Source organism: Pseudomyrmex gracilis, unplaced genomic scaffold (assembly GCF_002006095.1).
Source record: "Pseudomyrmex gracilis isolate BER0280 unplaced genomic scaffold, ASM200609v1 scaffold_99, whole genome shotgun sequence".
Taxonomy (NCBI): domain Eukaryota; kingdom Metazoa; phylum Arthropoda; class Insecta; order Hymenoptera; family Formicidae; genus Pseudomyrmex; species Pseudomyrmex gracilis.
In genome coordinates, this window is record NW_018020683.1 from 463,856 (window position 1) to 484,648 (window position 20,793).

Consider the following 20,793-nt stretch of genomic DNA (forward strand, 5'->3'; position numbering starts at 1 on the left):
TGCTAGGACCTGGTCCTAACTTTTTTTTAGGGCTGTTTTTTTGTTTTATTTTTTTTTTTTTTTTTTTTTTTTTTTTTTTTTTTTTTTTTTTTTGACGTGAACATCTCGAACTAAAGATTTTACACATCGATAGGAGGTGTGATAAAACTTCGCAGCAATACGTATCAGCGGCAACAGCGTCGCGATTTCAACGTCGATTTTTATTCGTCGATTTGTCGAAAAATTCACATTTCTCATAAGGCTCTGTACAATATAATACAAAATGATAAATTACAGAGTCGCAAGTTCATAAAAGATAACTGGAAAAATGAAATGAAATATCTGTTGGATTTAATTCTATCGAAATAAATAGCGGGACAAAGAAAACAGAAAATTACTTCACGATCTTTGCTGAGAGTGAGGATATCACATCATTTAATACAATGAACTTCGTTGCGGATTTCAAGTTCGGCTTTTTCATTCTTTAAACCAAAATCGGCGCATTTTTTTGCTTTGAAATAACATACATATTTCATAAAACACACATGTTCTATCAGTAAAAAAGTTTTCCGTAGTAAGTGTTGAAATACTTTTGTGAGCATTTCGTACCCTTAACTCGATAATAACTTTGATATCCCCGCGCGATTTTGCGACATATTGTCTGTCAATCAAAGATTTGCGGCGCATGTGACATATTGTTTATAAAACGTATAGATTGAAAGTTGCAAAAGTTTATTCGTCGTTTTCTGACGTCTAAATGCTTTGAAGTACAAAAAACGCGCCGGTTCCGTCTTAAACGAACGATCGGTAACGTTCCCTATTCGCCGATGGTGCCCCTATATCTTTACCTTATACATCTCTTTGATATAATTCTAAATACTTAACTTCTTATCACGTAAACACTAAGAACCATCCTCTATACGTTCACTGTAGGTGAAGGGTATAAGTAGCAAAGATTTCGGGTGGGATATTATATAACACAAAAAAAAAAAAAAAAAAAAATATTTTTCTCAATAATCATAGGAAAAAATAACTACAGTAAATAATGCAACAGCAGAAACAGTGTATGTGGTGGTCGGTTAAAGAAGGAAAAGGGACATTATAGCGGGCCTTATGTACAGGTTTCTTCTCGCAAAATTACATTAGTGTCTCAGTTCTTTTATTGTAAATATTGATGATCTATTGAAATCTTACTTTCTCTCTCGCACTCTTTCTCGCCGCGCGATCTCTCCGTTTTCTTTTTTTTTTCTCTGACACTGTTGCCCTCGCATTCACTCTATGCACATTTACTCTCATTTCAATAGCATTAGAATTTGTAAAGAATTTATCAAAAAGCTGGAAAGAAACGTAACGAGAAAAGTGTGCGTTGTCAGGTCTCGATGTTCAGAAGAGTCGCTTTTTATATGCGCGTCACGGTTTCAAATTGGCTGTTCCTCGCGCCAAGCGTCTCGATTATATTATATTTACTTCATGTATTGGCACACTAATACCGTTCGAAATTAAATTACAAAAAAAAAAAAAAAAAAAAAAAAAAAAAGTCACTGATTCCATCGGGTGAATGGGACAGGATCTAACAATGATCGTGAAAACAAAGAAGATTACATGATTGTAAAGAACGCGAAATTATTCTTTGGATCGTTTTTTCTTTATAGCAAATAAATACGTTTTTCTCAGGAATGCTAACATCGGGGAACATGGTGCGCGGTTGCTCGCCAGTTTGAAACCCCTCCGCTGTCACATCGACAGTGTAATTATGTGTACGTCTTTCGCGGACACGATACAAATAAGAGAGTTCTATATACTAAAAAAGGCCGACATCCAAAACACGTTAGCAGTACTCCACTCGTGAAACGATTTGCATCCGCAGGCTGCGATCTACTATCTCTGGAAAATAGTACCTCGCCACACATCAAGGTCACGTTAGCATCGACCGTTAAGCGTTTTCCTTTCCTTGGGAGAGGGTGATTGACGTGTAATATATAAGTGTATTTAAAATCCTACACAGATCATCCTCCTGCGCGCAGAGCCCGACGAAAGCTGTCTACAAAATTCGAACGAACTCGCGCTCGTTTCTACACGCGGGTGCGTACCAACGTACTCTTGTTTCAATTATTTTCCGTGTTTCAATGTACGTGTGTGTTTACCCCATAAAAAAAAAAAAAAAAAAAAAAAAAAAAGAAAAAAAAAAACTAAAGAACATGTTACAGCGCATCTTTGGCTCCCCCTCCCCCGAATACATCCGTCACCAAGTTCTAGTAATGATCCGCATTCTCGTGGACGCTGCAACAGAGAAAATAAAAGTCCTCGTTCAGTTGTAAGCAGACAATAAAAAAATTAATTCTAACATAATCTGTATCGCGTATTACGTGTTTCCTTAAAAGTAAGTTCTAAAAGTTTATTCCTGTGTGTTATATATTGCGCTCTAAAAGATGATACTGAGGGTTAATTAAAAAAGCGCATAATGACAAATGGAGCTCGTATCGCGTGACTAAAATTACATACAAATTGTTCGAGAAAAGCTTAATAACTGATATCTGAGAGCAATGCAGTAATAAACATACTTGGAAGTCGCAGTGATAACAGTGTTAAATCTTAAACTACATTAGTATGTACGAATACAGAGCTTATGTGTTGCGAGAGTTATTAGAAGTCCGGGAGTAATTTTGGAGTATTGGAGAAACAATGCGATTAACACTCTTCTCGGTCGTGAATTTGACGTTTACAGAGATACACATTGTTGAGGAAGGTTTATATTTCGAGCGTTTATTACGGCGCGTCGACGAACAAAACGAAGAGCGCAGGCGGGAATGGTGTGTTAGTTCCAAAAGCAGATTTGCAGGAAGGTCGACGTTCGTGAGCGCCTTTGTAGGATGATTAGTGATTCCTTGTTACATCAAAAGTAGAACAACAAAATCACTAGTCTTCCATACAACGGTGCTCCATTTTTTTTTCCCCTCATATTCGGGCCGGGAAGCGGTTTCTTAGCGCGTCGTCCTCTTTCCGTTCGTTTCTTTCTCTCTTTCTTTCTGTGTCTCTCTCGACTCCTCGAGAGAGTCCTCCTTCACCTTTTGCGAGTGTTACATTCACCCTCGTTCGTTTGGTTAGTCGGAGTGTGTTAGTTTTCCTAGTGGCGAGATGAGGATGAGCCGATGCGATGGCGGCGATGTCGGTTATCAAGCGGATGAAATATTATCGCGTGCGAATGGCAGAGGAAAATTATATTCAAATAATCGGATACGACAGCATAAAATCGAAGAGTACGAAGCGAACGATATTATTCTCTCATGGCGTAATTACAATGTTATTCGTACATATTTTAAAAGGTTTCAAAATTTTAATATACGCACATATACGTGTACGTAATTAATTATATATTTCTCTTCGATTTTATTTTATAACAATCACTCTTTTCGTGTATTATTATCATCAAAAATTTTATACGCGAAGCTTCGCAAAATATCAAAACAACGCATACATGATAATAACAATATAATACGAGAGGCGTAAATACAAATGCACGGCTTTTTATCATGTAATTGAAGAGAGAAAATACATGCGTGAGTACAAAACGCTATAAACAATCGACATTTTATAATATATCTTGTTAATATTAACGACGCAATTAACAATAAATATTTGATTTCATATTTTCACCGACACATAATACGAACATATGTGTTTTAAATGTTAACAACACATGAGATGAGAAGCGATTACCCACATCTAGCTTCAATAGTATTACACGACTAAAATATCGTGACAATTACCTCTGCTGCAGCAGGTACTGGGCCATTTGAATCTGACTTGGAATCCCCGTAATAGTAATAATACGATCATTACTACCAGGTAATGGTTCGTCTATGGTTATTCCGGCGCCGCTGTCCGATCTAATTTTTCGAATTCTCGCGCCACCCTTGCCAATTATGGCTCCGGCCAACTGTAAACATTTAAAACATCGTTTTTTTTTTAATTACATTCTACTTCAAAAAGATGTGATCAATAAATATTTGTGTTTTTGTCACGAAAAAACAACTAAAGTGACTTACGTCTTTAGGAATGGTGACTTGCGTACTGGTCTTGTTTCCGCTCATGTTACCCTGGTTGCCTTGGTTATTTCCCATAGGAGGGCCACCCATTCCCTGATTGCCGCCACCTAAGCCATTGGGCGCACTTCCTTGCATTCCCCATCCGTCACCTGCGACATAAGGACCACACTAACGTAATCGTGTTTCAAGAGCGTACATATGTTCGGATATTTCGGCGATAACGATTTAACAAAGGACGTTTTATTATCTTATCTCCGTATTGGAATTTTTGCGTTTTAATTTTTTTTTTTTTTCGAGTCCTCAAACGAGTCATAAAAACGCTCAATCAAGACATCGCGCTTCTGACCCCGTCGCCACTTTCAACAGGATTTCTTCCCTCCTTACCATTATAATTTCCGCCGCCGTAGGGTGGTCCGCCTCGGTTTCCGCTACCGCCGCCACCGCCGTATCCACCGCCACCACCTCGACCACCGTCGTAACCGCCTCCTCCGCCTCCGCGTGAATTGCCGTAACCGCGATCCGGGCCACCGGACATTCCACCACCGCCGCCGCCACCTCCGCCACGAGGGCCGCCTCTCGGTGGTGGAAAGCCACGATTCATGTCACCCGGACCGCCGCCGCCTCCGCCGCCGCCACCTCCGCGATTGTCTCGCCTTGGTGGCATCCCGCCACCACCGCCTCCAGCACCGCCGCCGCCGCCGCCGCCACCACCGCCGCGACCACCGGGTCCGCCAAATCCGCCGACCTTGCCCTGACCACCGTCGGCATTGCCGTAGCCGCCGTAGTCATCAGCATAATAATCGTCGAAATTGTGCGGATCGTACGGGTTGTTTACACCTTTCAGTGGCGACTAAAAATTAACAAACAAAGAATGTTCTTTTTTTTCTTTCTTCCTTAAAGATTAATCTTCTGCGTGCTTATTCGAAAGAAAACAAAAGTTCTTTAAGACAAACAAAATACAAATAGTTAAAAAAGCACCGAACATAAAAGAATTGAAATCCAAATAATTTACTAATTGTAAAATAAAAGAATCGATTTTTTTTTTCGATTCATTGTCATTTATGACCCCGCTAAAATGACGCGCGAGCAGAATTCAAACGTTACAAGACATAAAAACAAATCATCCGCGCCTAACAAAAAGATCGTGTTCGCTCGCAAGTGCGGAAATAACCGAAGATTTATAGAAAAGTCATGAGATCTTTCCCCGATATAATACTTACGGTCTTAATGGTGGCGATCAGATCGCGTATGCATTCGATGCACGTCGCGGGCTTCCCGCAGATGCTGATGAGACGATCCGTGCTGCGAGGGCAGGTGTTCGAATAGATCTTGATTCTGGCTCCGGTTTTCTGGAATATAAAAGAATATCCGAGCGCGTCAGACGACAGCCATTTAAAAAGATCGGGGAAAACGAACGGATGGGAAACTTTTCCGCGTATATCGATTTGCATCGGAAGTTACCTAGAATCTTCCCCGTTACGATCGGGGGAGGGGAAGCGAACTCTCTCCGAGGGTGAAATCTCGAATAGTTTCCTCCGGTAAAACTCCGAGAGGAAAGGACGACTATAACCAACTTCGTCGATTCTTAAGAGACTCGGTAAAATTCAACTTCACACAAGTTTCAGCTTCGAGTTTTCAACGATCCTCGCGTTTCAACCCTCGACTGACAATTGATCCCCTCCCTCCCCGAGCCGATGTAACGCGGATAATAATAACACGGTTAATCAAGCAACGTCATTCCTCGCGAGTCTTCCTTTTAATCGTTCGACGATAATCCATCGTGACTCATGAAAGGCGGTATCCGTCTGTCCGTCTGTCTGTCTATCTGTCTGTGTTCAATCCACCTCGACGACTCTCACCTCACACCACCATCCCTTGGTTAACGACTTAACGACGCTCGAATGTTTTCGTACACGCTGCCCCGCTAATCCGCACTCCGTTTCTCTTTCGCCCCGCGCGAGGAGGTTTCTAAAGTAATAACACCCCGACAGAGACGACAATGGTCAGATCGCGTGCTGATAGTCGGTTAACAGACCGCCTTCCCCCGGGATACTTTCCGAGATCACGATCACGCTAGACACCCCTCTTCATTCGTGAGAGAAGAAACGCAGCCACTCGTGGCCCTTGAATTTTTCTCGAGCTAGTTCGACCTGTCGTTCGCGAAGCTATCAACGAGCTTTTTTCGCGGCCAGTATAATGTAGGGGATTGGCGACGCACGAAACAGACTGGTAACACGAGCAGGACACCTCTCCTCGTGGTATTTATGCCGAGAGAAACGGCAGACACAATGAACTGTCGGAAAAGTGATGCGCGCGTACGTTCTCTCGGCTCGCGGCGGAGATATATAGCTTCGGAGATATATACATGTATATGTATATATATATGTATATATTCGAATAACGCAACAACGGGAAATTGATACCATCGACAGCCCATCGGTGTGCGCTCAAACGCGAAATATCCAAAACAGATAACGATCTAGTCTCGATGCGCGCGTACAACACCGTGTTCGACAAATGTGGCATTGTGTACGGAGAAATCGCGCCGTTTAATTACGCAGATCAAAGCAACCCTCCTCCAGCAATCCCCTCTTCTTCCTTCCCGCGCTTATAGGTCCGTTCAAACGTTTCCGGCGCAGACGTGTCCGGTACGTATTGTAACGTAATGCAACAAACGCGTGTCTGGTTACGGTGGGTAATCCCATGGAGTGATAGAGAATTGAGAGACACACAGACGGAGAAGACAATTGAACGAATTTATTTATTCTTGTGTGTATCGCGACGCGACAAATTTAATTATTTTAATACGTCTTCGACGCAGCGTGCGCACGAGAAAAAAAAAGGAACACGGACAAAAAGAGAGTTGTACGCGTTTTTATTTCGAGCGAGAATGAAATTCAACTCGATCGCACCGGCAAATAAACGTCGACGCGAGCAAATGATATCGCTCGGAGGTATATCTAATAATTGAACAATAGAATTTATAAACGGGAAGAAATAAAAGCTTGTCGCGTTATTATTACCCTCTCGAAACAATTTGAAAAGAAAAAATCGATGGAACGACACACGAGGTGCTCGAGAGCCCGACGCTCTCGAACGCCGGATAAATTTAAATACGAATTTTAATCCAATTAATTAAATTTCGGTAATACCGTCAGGGTCAGAAATATGTGCACACGCGTGCGTGAACTTGACGCAAAAAGAGAATGAAAATAAATGTAATGCCTTGAATGCGCAATCGGTGTATTACGATTAATTGGTATATTTTTATGTGAAATTTTTCTACCGCTATAAATTCTTTTTGTTACGCGCGCGACGCTATTTTGCTACCTTTTTTTTCCCCAACCTACGAGAGCGTTGTCGCATTAAGTTTTCATTTGCGTTACCTTGTCGGTGATACACCCCCCTCTCGCGATCTTTACCGGGAACAAACGCTTTGCTCTATTTATATGCCATATAATACAAAAAAAGAGAGTAACGAAGAAGGGGAAAAATGAAAGGAAAAAAAGATTTACCGAGAGGAACCAGCAGCGACTTTGATAATTAATCGACGCGGCAACGGAGAAAAAAGAGAGAAAGAGAGAGAGAGAGAGAGAGAGAAATAAAAGGTGAAGATGAAAGCTTCTCGTTGTAGTGCTTCTTGACTTGCATTTCTCGCGAACAAGACGCCCCGGGGGATTCTCGAAAGAAACTTCCGCTCCCCAGACTTTCATTCTCCGACATTCGATATCGGTAAACTGGAAAGGAACATCGGCGCGCGGATCGATCGAAAAGAACCGAGGCGCCGTAAAAATAGCCGCACAAATCATATATATATGATATATATATATATAAATACATATATATATATATATATATATATGTATATAGTCGGAGAATGTGCTTTCGAAACTTCTCAATTACTCGACGTAGCGCGCGCGAATTACTCTCAAAATAGTCGAACAGTCGAAAATTGCAACGCACACAAAACTCTGTCTACAATTTAATTTATTCATGCTCATGTGAGATCTATGTAGATTTTCAATTTCCCAGAAAGTTTTCAGAGCTTCCAAAAGTTTTCTCTCTACGATCGCTGAACTTTACCTCGGCGAGAGTTCGAATTTGCCGTTTGAATATTCAAGAGTCGGGGAAAATAATTATTTAATCTCCCGAGATTTTTCAAGGACGCGCGAACTCAGTATATGTCCGATTTCATTTTATCTTGCGCGGTACAATTTAATAAATTTTTCTCCGCAAGAGAAAAATTTGTTTTGTTTTTTTATAGATATAAAAATATATATATATATATATATAAATTCCGTGACGCCTCTTCTTAGTGTTTGACTTATGTAAAATTATGTACGTACTTTGTTGACATAATTAATTAATTAAGTTTGTATTGAAGAGCGTAAAAGTTAAGGGCGCGCGAGATGACACGCACTCGCTTATAGTAATTCTACGCAACGCTCAAAGAACTTCGGAGGAGCTCATGAAACTGGGAAGATACCGGAGACGAGGAACAACTTTGCGAGAATAAGCTGCAAATTCGCTCAACAGTTCCGTGCCGCAGTGGCATCCGTGGCAGAAGTCCGGAGTTGAGCAAACTTTCACAGTATTACCAACAGCGTGATGCACTAATCTAAACACGAATCGCTCTATTCAATGGCGCGAACTTCCTACATGTTGAATTTCTGCCGCGAATGCACTTGTGTTAATGCTAAACGGATTGAGAATATCAATTGATATCAATTTCAATGTTTGTCTCCGGACTGATACTCCAACGATGTATTTACATTATTTTTTGTTGCGTAATGTAATTGAACTTGGTGTCGGTAATTATTTAATACTGTATTATCATAACTGTATTTCTTCATTTTGTAACAATTGGTTTATTATAGATATATTTAAAGCCTGAAAGAGCCGAGTAAGGATGTAGGTCGTCGATAAAAATTTCTTTTTTGAATTAATAAAATGTATTGTGAATACATTTTTTTTGCGATCCTCTTCAAGAAGACTTGCTACAATAAAAATTATTATAGCAACGGACCCTCATTGTAGTAAACCGAAGAGAGAGAACTGCAATATATAGACTAAACGTTTTTACAATACATTTTATCAATACAAAAGACCAAGTTTTATTGTTCGCAATCCACATTCACGCTCGGCTTTTCCAACTCGTCATGTATCATTAAATTCAAAAATTGACATTTTTATATTACTGTCTTTTAAATTCCTTTTAATCGTCCGTTTTTCGAGAAATTAAAATTTCTACTGCACTCCACACCTAATCGAAACATTCATATAAAACTTAATTACGACAATATACATTCTAAAAGCGATTCAAATTGATTTTTAACAAATTAAGAGTGAGAATCGTCAAGTGACAAAAATTAAAAAGAACTAGTCTATCTTACGAATTAACAATCCCAATGTTGTCACCATTGTGTCGCATTCTGCAAATCATCGCCGGATAGAAACTATAAAGACGCCCCCACTTGCGTCGCGTACATTAATATGAAGATAGGTTCCATAGTTCACATTCGTTGGCGAGCATCGTTTGCGAGGTGAAGTATTCACGAAATTTAGCGTCGTCTCGATTACCATTGTGCGCGAGAACCAGAAGCAACGTCTTCAAAGTGACACGCTCCAGTGACTTCGGAAAATCAAATACTCGATACGTGCGCTCCTCTTTCGCGTACATTGTCGCATTCTCTCTGGAGCTACATCCGTTCTCTTGTCGAACACGCCAGGTAAATAACCGATAATACAAATTCTGATCTAACGCGCGCGGATTGGAATATTAAAAACGCGAATGACAAAATGAGAATCTCGCATGACAATTCGAGATTCTCATCCTTTTATCAAATCATCACCGAAGTATGTAGGTGAGAAATCTGATGTTTCCACTATTTAAATTAATAGAGTAAGAAATTTACATTCTTTAAATATAACCGATGTATTATAAAAACTCGTAACTTATACACGTAATTTGGGACGGACATTGGATTTGGGTCGCAAAGACTTAAACTGAATACTTAATTAATTTAATAGAATGCAGTAGAGCGCTATACGTCAACCGATTTCGAGACACCTCACTCTCTTTTGACAAGTAAAATAGGAAAACAAGAAAAAACAGAGCCTGGGGAAAAACAGCTAATTACATCTCTATACGCGTATTTTTTTATTATTTTACGTATACAAACAGTTTGTTTGTAAAACATCTTGAGACAACGAAAAATCTTTGGAATTGTCTTGATAAAATCGAACGATTATCTTAAGTATCGTTGGAAATGCTAGGTGAAAAATATGGCAAGATGTGGACGGGGAAATCAACGCGTTTTTTTAATGTTGAAAACGCGCGAGAAGACCGGCTTTCACTGTCGACCGGTCCGAGGAAGAGAAAACGCGGTGCAGTGGCCGCAGAAACAGTGACTCTGAATAGGCGAGACACTGAGAACGTGCAACGTCGTCGTCGTCGTCGTCGTCATCGTCATCGGTTCTTTTCTGTCTTCATCGTTTCGACAAAAAAAATCTGTTTTCCCTTTCAAAGTGTCTCCTTGAAAGTGTTTCTATCCGATCTGATCGAAGATCAGTTCGGAATAGGTCACGTACACGTGTGTGCTCTTCTCGAAGGTGACGTGTATGAAAGAGACGCGCTAAGCCTCGATGTAAATCGACACACGATATAGAAAAATTTACATAGCGTATGAAGGAAAAACGCGGCAGTTAAAAGCGAAAAAAAATATAAAAAAGAAATTTGAATTTTTAAATTATAGATAACACGTTTAATATTTACATACTTTCCATATATCTTTCTGCGTACCTACGTACGTAGAAAGATGTATAGAATAAATATATACAAGATAAAAATAAATATATACAAGTCCCGTAGAAAGACATAGTTTTTAGTTAGGAGTTTTACGTCTTTCCTCTTTGCATATTATATTGTTGTGTGTGTTTAAACTTTTCTTGTCAATGCAGCATGTCTGACATCTACACGCTCGAGGAGGTCGCTCGTCACAACCACGAGAACGATCTGTGGATGATACTACACGGAAGCGTCTACAATCTCACGTCGTTCTACAAGAAACATCCTGGCGGCGAGGAGGTGCTGCTGGACTTGGCGGGAGGAGACGGGACAACATGCTTCGATAATATCGGCCATTCTCACGAGGCGAAGATGCTTCGAGAGCAGTTCAAAATTGGCGAACTGATAGAAGACGATGCAGGCGCAGGTGATAATACGAAGAAAGACGAATCGAGCAGAGGTACAAGGAAATTTCATCGGCGTTATAAATCATATTTGTTAAACATTTTCACAATGTTGTCTGACAACAACTTTTTGCTTTGATATTATATATTGTTATCTTTTAAGCAAAAGATCATTGCTTCTTTTCTTTGCCAGATGCGAACTCGACGGACGACGACAACTGGGATTACGTACCACCGTCGAAGGACGAGAGATCGCCAATGATCTTCATCATCGGTTTTCTAGTTTACGCTGTCATTATTTATTACATATGGTTACGCTGAATTAGAAACGTGATTTGCGAAATGCGCGCTACAATATGTAAATAAAAAAAAAGCAAATCAATTTGTATACAAAAACAAAAATTATTTTTCTGAAGAGAATAAAATTTTGTTTTATAATTTTTGTGAAGCCATTAACTTGTTTATTTGTGTGTAACAAGTGCATTGCATTACGCAAACAACAAAATTCCCGTTCGAAAAACATCTTATCTTTGTAGGCTTCTGATAAAAGATAAATTATAAATTTGTGTGTAAAAGTGCGACGTGCAAAATTATACGCGCGCCGTTGTTTTACAAATTAAAAGATTTTTTGTTTATCAGTAATTCATTACATGATGAAAAAAAAAAACAAAAGCAATATTTGTTTAGAAAATATACAGCTTGCTTAGATATAACTCGCGCCTCATTTAACTGTTTAATGTTCGGCATATTTTTTCCTCGTTCAAGTATTTACGCTTAAGAAAGCCACGTGTAACGTGTAACCAAAAGAGTGTTGGCGCATCACCGATTTGAAGATCGCGTGCATTATTCAAATTTATGTGACGCGCGAAGAAGACCGCCGGGAACGATAGGTATCCAAAAATATACGTTCCATAAAATTTATTCTTGTGGACGACAAAACAAAAAAAAACTGCATTATCGCGCTGGTTGATAATTCGATAATATGAGAAAAACATTCGAGATAATGTTACATAGTTAGACCAACATCGTGACTACATCACTTACACCATTCCAGCGACATGACGGTAGACTTATCTTCCCGCGACTTAAACATGATAAATACGTGTCACGATGACTAGACGTATTCGCGTATAAATTGAACATCATGGCTACATAGATGCACTTCGTCTTGAAGAAAAAAAAAAAAATCGCGATAACGTTCCGTTTTGTTACGCGCATCTTCCAGAACTTCTTACTCTGAAGTTATCCATTTCTATATCGCCGTATTAACGACTGAAGTTTTATTGTTTTTACGTTCGACAAAATTATTTTCTTTGGTCCGTATTCTCGATATAAAGTCTTGAGAGAATTGTTGTATCACAATCATATAAAAGCAAACTTAGTATTAAATATTGCGCAACAAAAATGCTGATGACCAATCATGCGATTAAAGTATACAACATATGTTGTTGTGTCTTGAGTAATATTCAAATATGTAAATACAAATCTTTGTATCTATCATAAAACGTAACATAATTATTGATTGAACGTGCTGACTTCGATGTGCATATTTGTTAACTTTAATAAATGCAAATAAAAAAACTATTACTCACATAAACCATATTTCATTTTTCTTTTTTTTTTTCACTAACTGTCTGCGACTGCGCTAAGAATTGTTTCTTACACAAAATAAATTATGAAAATTGTTGTTAGAGAGTTTCTTTGACGGTATCTAATTACGCGTAAGAAAGAAACGCAATTTTGTTTTTTTAGCACAAGTGCTTGAACGTTTTGTAAGAATAAAACGTCAAAATTTATTAATGTCTTAGCTTAAATTTCTGTAACACTCCCTCTCTATCTTATATTACTTGTTATCCTGCACAACTGATATTTGTGATTTCTTTGCAATCCAGTTAATTCAGCCTACGAATTTCATGTTCTTTTATAAACTGGAAAGATACCGACAGTAATATTGGTAACAACATCAAAGTAGATTCTGACAGCAAGAATATATCGCAGTTAGACGGCTGGCAACACTCAGCTGACCTTCAGATAACTGACGAGCTGGTGGGGTCGAGAGAGAATGATGAAAAAGAGGGGAACATAAAGCTCCGCGGTCAAGGCGTATTTACCAGTGTTCGTGCGAACGCAGCTTCGAAGAGAGTTCGCTCGCGCAACATTTTCGTTTTCAACGGGAAATCGTCGCGCAATTCGCACCTGAATCGCACCTGTGGGTCACAAACTTTACGCTCTATCTCTTTCTCTGATAACGAATGTATTTACACGATCATCGCCAACTGTGTCTCGCTTGAGGAAGAAACATACAAGGTTTGTGATGACGTTGCTCTTGTTGCCAGTCGCGATCTCTCGTGGACGAGAATTCGTCTCGAAAGCGAGATAGACTCGACACAACCGCGCGAGTTCATCCCGATAGGAAACGGAAGAAGACGTTTCCTATCGATCCAATATATACTTCGCGAATCCCCGTATCTTGTTTGCTCGGCTAAGATTTCGTCGATGAGATGATCTTCACTCGCCCGCGCGCGAGCGATGTTTACTCCGAGAGGAAGCGTTCGGAGTTTTCAATCAGTATTCCGCACGTGAAAACACGAAAAGCGACGACGTCACGGGAGATAAACTCGTTCGGTGTTGAACAAGATTGACGAAGTTTGAAGTGACGGTTTGATAGATGAAGACAAAAGAAATTATTCCAGAAAAACTGCGGTGATTCTTTGGAATTTTTGTGTGTGTTGTTACTTTTCCGCTTACACATGTAATAAGGTTGAATTAAAAAAACTCATTCGGAAGATCCTCTCGGAGAGGCAAAACCTCCATTTACGTAAAATGTAGGTTTCTTTTGAAAACCGTCTCTCTACCTGCACCTACTTTCAGAAAATTACTTTACGAAGCGCGCAACATAAATTTCAAAGAACTTATTACCTAATGGTTTTCTAATGGTTCGGGTTTTGTAACGATGCGGATGTATTCCTCAGAAATTTCTCTGTCTTTTGCAACTTAGAAATTGCGATACGACGTTGAGCCGACTTTTAAACATCGATATCAATACGTTTAAGGAAATAATCATTAAAAATCATCCGGTAGTTCGTCAATCGCGCCTCAACAAACATTGCTGCGTAACACTGTTTGAAATGTAAAATATTTACAGCTTGTGATCATTAAAAAAAAAAAAATGATAAAAAACATTATAAATAGGTACAATAAAATAACTAATAATTATAGAAAATTTGTAGTAGTTTAAAAGAGACGAGAGAACAAGTCTGTTATAAGCGGTTACGTAAGTCAGCTACGTCGACATTATCAGATGGCTCGTAAGATATCGTGCAACAATACTTCTCTTAGTGTGTCAATTGCCGTGCTTCGCTTATTTAAAATCTTATCATGTTGTTCTCTTTCTCTCTTTTCATTTCACTTTTTACATTTACGCGTGCACAAAACAAAATGTAATCTTTAATTTTTTTAAAATATTTCACTTATTATTTGTTAACTAAATAATTCGAACAAAATAAAGCTCGTTATATAGTTTGGAAATGCCTTCTTTCGTATTTATAGAACCGATGACGCAACATCTAATGGAATTGCTCATCCTTGACATATTTTTTTTATCTCTAATTTATTGTATTTTCTAATAATTGCTAATCGAAACTTCTTATTTGAATTATCGTTTCTCATTACTTCTTATCAAAAAAAAAAAAAAAAAGAGAACTGACGAAGTCTCTCACACATGCAAGTCAAAGTCTACGTTTCCAGAGTTATTTGATGTTTGATTTATGTCAAGTTAGAAAACCTGCATACATAAAGATTGACTCGTTTGGAACGATACGTTATCAGTTACACCGTTATCTACGTCTACTTCTGACAGTCCTCAATATTCATTTGTTGTTTTCAGGTTGAAATTACGTAAGACAAAAAATACATCAGCAAAGCACACACGGTGAAATATGGCGGAGAAGCAGTTTACCAGAAGGGAGATCGAGAATAACCAAGATAAAGACAATAACCTGTTCATCATACACGATAAAGTGTACAACGTACACGCGTTCCTCAACGAGCATCCGGGAGGAGAGGAGGTTCTGATAGAGCAGAAGGGCAGGGATGCGTCCGATAACTTCGACGACGTCGGTCACTCGCAGGACGCCTTAGAGCTGATGAAGAAGTACCAGGTGGGCGTGCTTGTCGAATCGGAAAAAACGAACAAACAGCCGAAGAAGGGCTGGGTGTCAGGATACAATGCGAAGAAGACGGAAAGTGACGTTAAAGGAACTGGTCTTCCTCTCTACTTGCTTCTAGGTGGAATTGCGATCGTGGTGGCACTCTTGATTTTTAAGTCTTAAATTCGAATCGCGAGAATGTGACATGAGCGAATGTGCAGAATGAGAATGTAATACAAGAACGTTGTTATTAATAATTTTTATATTAATATTATTTCTCCAAAGCGTATTGTAGCACTAACTGTAGTTTTGTCTTAGATAATTCCAAATTTCAACGCGTCAGAGCAATGTCAGAAAATTATTGTACAATATTTCTCTCGACGATGTCAATTCCGTATTGAATTCTTGCGCACGAGAACGAAATTTTTTCAAAGTGACATTTGTATCACATTTTTCTATATTTTTATTTTGTTACAACTTCTACAAAAAATCCTTCAAGTATTGTTTTCTCGTTAAAATTTAAGACATTATTGTTTCATATAAGTATTATATGAAATAATAAGTATAAGTATAAATATAAGTATTATACTGAATACTTATGTTTTTTAAATTTTGACAAGAAGTGTGATATCTTTTTGAAAAGTACTTGTAAATGATAGGAAATGTAAATAACGCAATTGTATTCTTAGTAATTTTTTCTAAATTAAAAAATATGTCAAACGTTGTAAAAGAGGAAAGCGTGGGAACCTTTTTCTTTTTTTTGTAATCACTACTTAAGCAATCAACGAACTCGATTACGTTTAACTATGCAATTAGTGACACAGATCTCTCTGTTTGCGCAGATCTTAATTGCTCAGATTGACTATTGCACAGATCCTGATTGCTGGCGTACATCTCGTTTATACAGAAAACATTTGTACAGATCCCGATCGCCGATAGCGGTCATTGGGAGCACAAGATCTCGTCCCAAAATGTTTTTTTGGCAAAACATAAAATTCAATAGGTTTGGCTAAATTTTTTTCGCTGATCGTATAATAGCAAAATTTTTTTCCCGCGTATAATTTATATGTGATATTTTATTTCTATTAATCGAGGCAAAAAAAAAAAAACCAATTACCGCAAAACCCTACTTTATATATCGATTACTGCGAACAGTTCGAATTGTTACAGCTCGATGAGCGTTTTATCTCGATTTTATACGCAAAACGATACGAATGAATGAATTGCGCAACGACGCCTAATTGTAAAACTTGGCGAATGATATATGTTAATGGAAATCAAGCGTTTGTATGGCGCATTAACTGGAGCGGAAGGATTAAACAACGCGGCGCGCGTATACGCGAAATCGAGAAACAGGATGGAGATATTTCAAGTGCGCAAAGAGAGTTGACAAAATCTATTCAAAGACCAAATGACAATGTAACACATGTTATTGACGAGTAAACATTGATTTCAACGACACTCGATGAGTTATTATCAAATAAATGTGTATCCCAATACAAATAAATAGCGTAGTAAGACCTCAAAAAAGCAATCGGCGTGTCACAAAATTCTTTACCTGTCTACGTGCGCATTATGTTCCGACGATGATAACATTCGTTTTCAAAATTGCACGTTTAAACGAGAAACTTCAACGTGGTCGATAGATACGCTCGGTATGAAAACGAATGCGTAAAACTGCTCAACGTGTGTAATTATCATCGACGTTAAAATTGTAAACGAACCGTCGTTGTGTGTCGATCCACGTGTCGGCACTTGACACGCCATACAAGACTGTCCGCTAGCTTTCTGGACAAATAGTGGAAAGTGGTCGCATTGTTGGCGCCGCTCGACTTTCTCGTCCGTCGTCGCGTGAGTGTGTGTCGAAACTCGCGGGGGTGACATATGCGGAGAACCGCATATCCTTCCTGTCAACCGTCGGCCATCTGCTTTCCATACTCCGACTTCCGGCGCCGGTGTGGAAACTTTGAAACACACACACCTACAACTCTCAGCTTCTCTCTCTCTCTCTCTCCCTCTCTCTCTTTGTGTGTGTTTAGGTCGTAGGGTTCTTCAACTCTCCATAATTCTGTCTCTCTTATTTTCCCTTCATTTCTCTCTCTCTCTCTCTCTTTCTCTCACACATACTCCCTGCAAACCCTTTGAAGCGGCGCAAGCAAAAGGTGACACTTTCATGACGACGGTCTCGCACGTTAGAAGTGGCGCCGTGTCGTTGGCATTGTCTGTTATTTCGCTCGCGACGTCGTAATGCAGAATGCACTCTGGATCACAAGAGAATACCCAAGAAAATGGTCAAGAAGCCAATTAAGCGAATCGAAACAGTCAAACGAGAATCGCGTCGAATTATTCCGATATCTTCTTCGAGATCAAACGAGTTTTTCTCAACGTTTGTTTTGCGTTTGAACTCGGCCAATATATTCGAGATGTTCTCTCCTTCATCTCTTCTCCTTTCGCTTCCCGATTCCTCGGGTAGCGGTAAAGGATCATTTACATTCAGAAGTCGGAGTTGTGTGGCGCAGAAATGCAATTTTTTTTTTTTTTTTTTGCTTGTTTGTTTCTATTTGCCGACCTCTCGATAGCTCGACGACGACGTCGTGGCTCGTTTTTTGCGAGAAAGCGGAAACCCGATACCGCGCCTTTGAAACGTCATGATTCCGTCGCTCCCCTCCAGTCATTTCTTTTCCCCATCCGGCAAACGTAACACTTTGAGGACACGTCTCGGCGAGCGTAAATTTTTCAAAGAATCCGATGTTTGCCGCTCTAAGAAACCGTCGTCGCGGCAAATATACACAATCTAGTTAAAACCCGCGAGTTATCTTTTTTTTTTCCTGAAATATAAATTATCTTTCTCGTTTTTTTTTGTTTTTTTTTCTACCTTCGAGACTTTCGCAATTATTGAGCGAGTGAGTTTTTAAAATAGATTCACAGGAAGTCAGCAGCTGATGTAAAAATAAAGAAGTAACACGTTTCCGCCGAATGGCGGGCACGCAAGAGAGCTACGGAGGGAGTCACCTGGTCATTTCGCTAACAGCGAGAGAAAACAGAGACGGAAGTTTAAGATACACAAAGGAAAGAAAACGGAGAGACGAGGGAAATTCACCAAATGGACGTAACGAGTTCTCGGTAGTTTCCTCCCCCGGCCGCTTCTTGCGCCCGACCATCCCTCTCCCTCCCGCTTTCTTCGTCCTCCGCATTTACTTGCGCCCTCCTCCGTACCGACATCCAGCCAAGCACGAAAAGCAACAATTTCTCCCAATTCCTCTTTGATAAAGCGCTTTAACTGAGCGTCGTAACAAGATGCTATTTTCCTCGTTGGTGACGAGAAAAATAAACCTGGGGGCGAAACAGAAGAGGTAACAGGTGCATACGCAAAAACGAACAAAAGAACGATTACCGAGAGAAGAAACAAAGTACCGGGGAATCGTCTTAAGGCGTTAGCGTCCCGTTACCACCACCGCGGAGAGATATAATAAATATCTCGGTAAACGCGCGCGCGCCTTCTCGAGGACGGTGATATTTCACGCGCGCGAGATGAGCGCGCGGCACGCACGCGGATTTATGCGCTTCCTCGCGTTCCGCGCGAGCGAAATTGTTTTTCTTTCCTCTTATTCGTCCGAGTATACATATGTGTGTGTACACACACACGTACACATGTGTATGCAAGAGTGTAACGCGTGACAGAAAGAGAGAGTCCCCGTTGCCCCGAGAGCGAGAGCAAGATGAATACGATAAAAACTTAATTGCGCCGAAGAATAAATAGATCCATCGTTCCTCCGCTTGCTCGCCGTGAGATTAATAGGGGAAATTTATCGACTGCACACAAGCTCTCGATTCCGTTCAAAAAAACCGCGAATGACGCACGATCGATCCCCGCTTGCTCGCTCGTTCATTCGTTCTTCTTCTTCGAAAAGCTTTCTCACAGCTACGTACATAATCGCGACGCGTCTCGACGAAGAAGCGACGCGGCTTCGCATTCACCGCGTTTCGCCGCGAGCGAAATTGCCGACGCGCGAATTACGAAAACCATGTTTGCGTACGCGCTAGACAAGCATGGGATGGGGATGATGCGCCAAGCGCAAGATAACAATTGCGCGGAAAACAACCCGCGATCGGACGACTCATCGCCCGGGGGAAGATGACAACGCGCAACTCCTCGCAAACTTCCGAAATGCTGTCGCTTAATTCATCGACGCGTGGAAACTTTGGCTTCGCCGAAAGTTGTGTTGCGATACTGTTTCACCGCGCGAATGAGAATCCCGGGATGATTGAGGGCGAGAAACGCTTCATCTTCATTCGCTTGAAACACCTGTCGATGTTTATTTCTCGCTAAGATAGAAGAAAACTTTTCAAGTTACCGGAACATGATCGAAGAGACCGAGAGAATTAAAAATATCAATGAATAGATACTACACATTTGCGCGACGAGGTGCACGCGAGACGACACACGTGAAGAAAATGTCACGTTCGCGGGATGCTCGGAGTGAAGCATCGATCGCGCGAAATTATGGCACGGCTGTTAGAACGGCGGAGTACCTTAAGTTTTTTTCAGAACGTGAGTAAGTAGAAAAACCGAAGAGAAAAGGAGAGGGAGAGAGAGGAAAAAAAGAGAGAGAGAGAGAAAGAGAGAGAAAATATGGAAGAAGTCGAATAATGGGTGCGCAGCCATAGGCTGTACACGCGGCTTTTTCGAGAGTGTTTTAACGAACTCCAGACAGCATCATCGTGGACGACGACGAGGAGGAAAAGAAATGCTTGAAGCGTGCGCGTTTTCTCGATCGATTATCGACGACAAACCCGTCAGGAGATGTTCGAGAATCAACGACCTCTCCATTCAGACGAAAATTCGACGAATAGACATTCGGAAAATGTAACTCAAAGATTGGACTATAAACAATTTAAAGAAAAAACTGAACTTTCCAACTCTCTCTCTCTCTCCCTTTAAGTTTTCCGTAAATCCCAGGTCCGGTTCACTCGGGATGATGATGATGATGAAAGGAGACGCGGTCACGTGGTTCCCGGAGTCCGTTCCGGGAAAAGCAGCTTTTCGTGGACAGTCTAATATCGCTAAAAGCTTTTTAATAAACAGTCTTACAGACCCCCAGGATGAGTGCACGCCGGGTTTGCGCGCACGCATACACGCGCGCGGAGACGAATCACCTCTGTACGAGATTCCGGGCGGAGAGGATTGTGGCATGTGGAAAGGCGGAGGGCGGGGGATGAAACCGAGAGAGAGAAGAGTAAAGTGACGCAGAGAGACCGGAGGAAGTATTGCGGAAATTCGCCTTTCGTAACTCGACAGATGTGTATGAAAATGTAGTCCGGAGGAAAAGCTGGAGGAAGAAGACACAGGCGGGGAAGAAGGACACACGCGGAGGGGAAGAGAAAGCGACCTAACGCAATGTAAAGAGAGAAATAAAAAAAAAAAAAAA

General features: G+C 40.3%; 3 protein-coding genes across 4 annotated transcripts in view; 2 read left to right on the top strand and 1 right to left on the bottom strand.

The window, feature by feature from the left end:
* Positions 1-54: 54 nt before the first annotated feature.
* Positions 55-20,793, bottom strand: part of LOC109855802 (heterogeneous nuclear ribonucleoprotein K) — an 86,866-nt gene continuing 66,127 nt past the window's right edge. The window contains exons 8-12 of the mRNA XM_020430408.1: positions 5,246-5,374; positions 4,410-4,875; positions 4,026-4,174; positions 3,747-3,916; positions 55-2,259 (exon numbers count right to left, since the gene is read on the bottom strand). Of these exons, the coding sequence (XP_020285997.1) occupies positions 2,232-2,259; positions 3,747-3,916; positions 4,026-4,174; positions 4,410-4,875; positions 5,246-5,374 (942 nt within the window). The 3' untranslated portion in view covers positions 55-2,231. The remainder of the gene's footprint in view (positions 2,260-3,746; positions 3,917-4,025; positions 4,175-4,409; positions 4,876-5,245; positions 5,375-20,793) is intronic.
* LOC109855845 (cytochrome b5-like) lies at positions 9,513-11,883 on the top strand. Of its 2 annotated transcripts, none has more exons than XM_020430500.1 (3): positions 9,513-9,754; positions 10,986-11,272; positions 11,410-11,883. In XM_020430500.1, exons 2-3 carry the CDS (start codon positions 10,987-10,989, stop codon positions 11,535-11,537), a joined length of 414 nt encoding a protein of 137 aa, XP_020286089.1. In that variant the 5' UTR covers positions 9,513-9,754; position 10,986; the 3' UTR covers positions 11,538-11,883. The 2 variants fall into 2 exon arrangements, with proteins under 2 accessions (XP_020286089.1, XP_020286090.1); XM_020430501.1 differs by lacking the exon at positions 9,513-9,754 and adding an exon at positions 10,390-10,637.
* LOC109855846 (cytochrome b5-like) lies at positions 13,323-16,898 on the top strand. The gene is made up of 2 exons (XM_020430502.1): positions 13,323-13,523; positions 15,103-16,898. Exon 2 carries the CDS (start codon positions 15,155-15,157, stop codon positions 15,545-15,547), a length of 393 nt encoding a protein of 130 aa, XP_020286091.1. The 5' UTR covers positions 13,323-13,523; positions 15,103-15,154; the 3' UTR covers positions 15,548-16,898.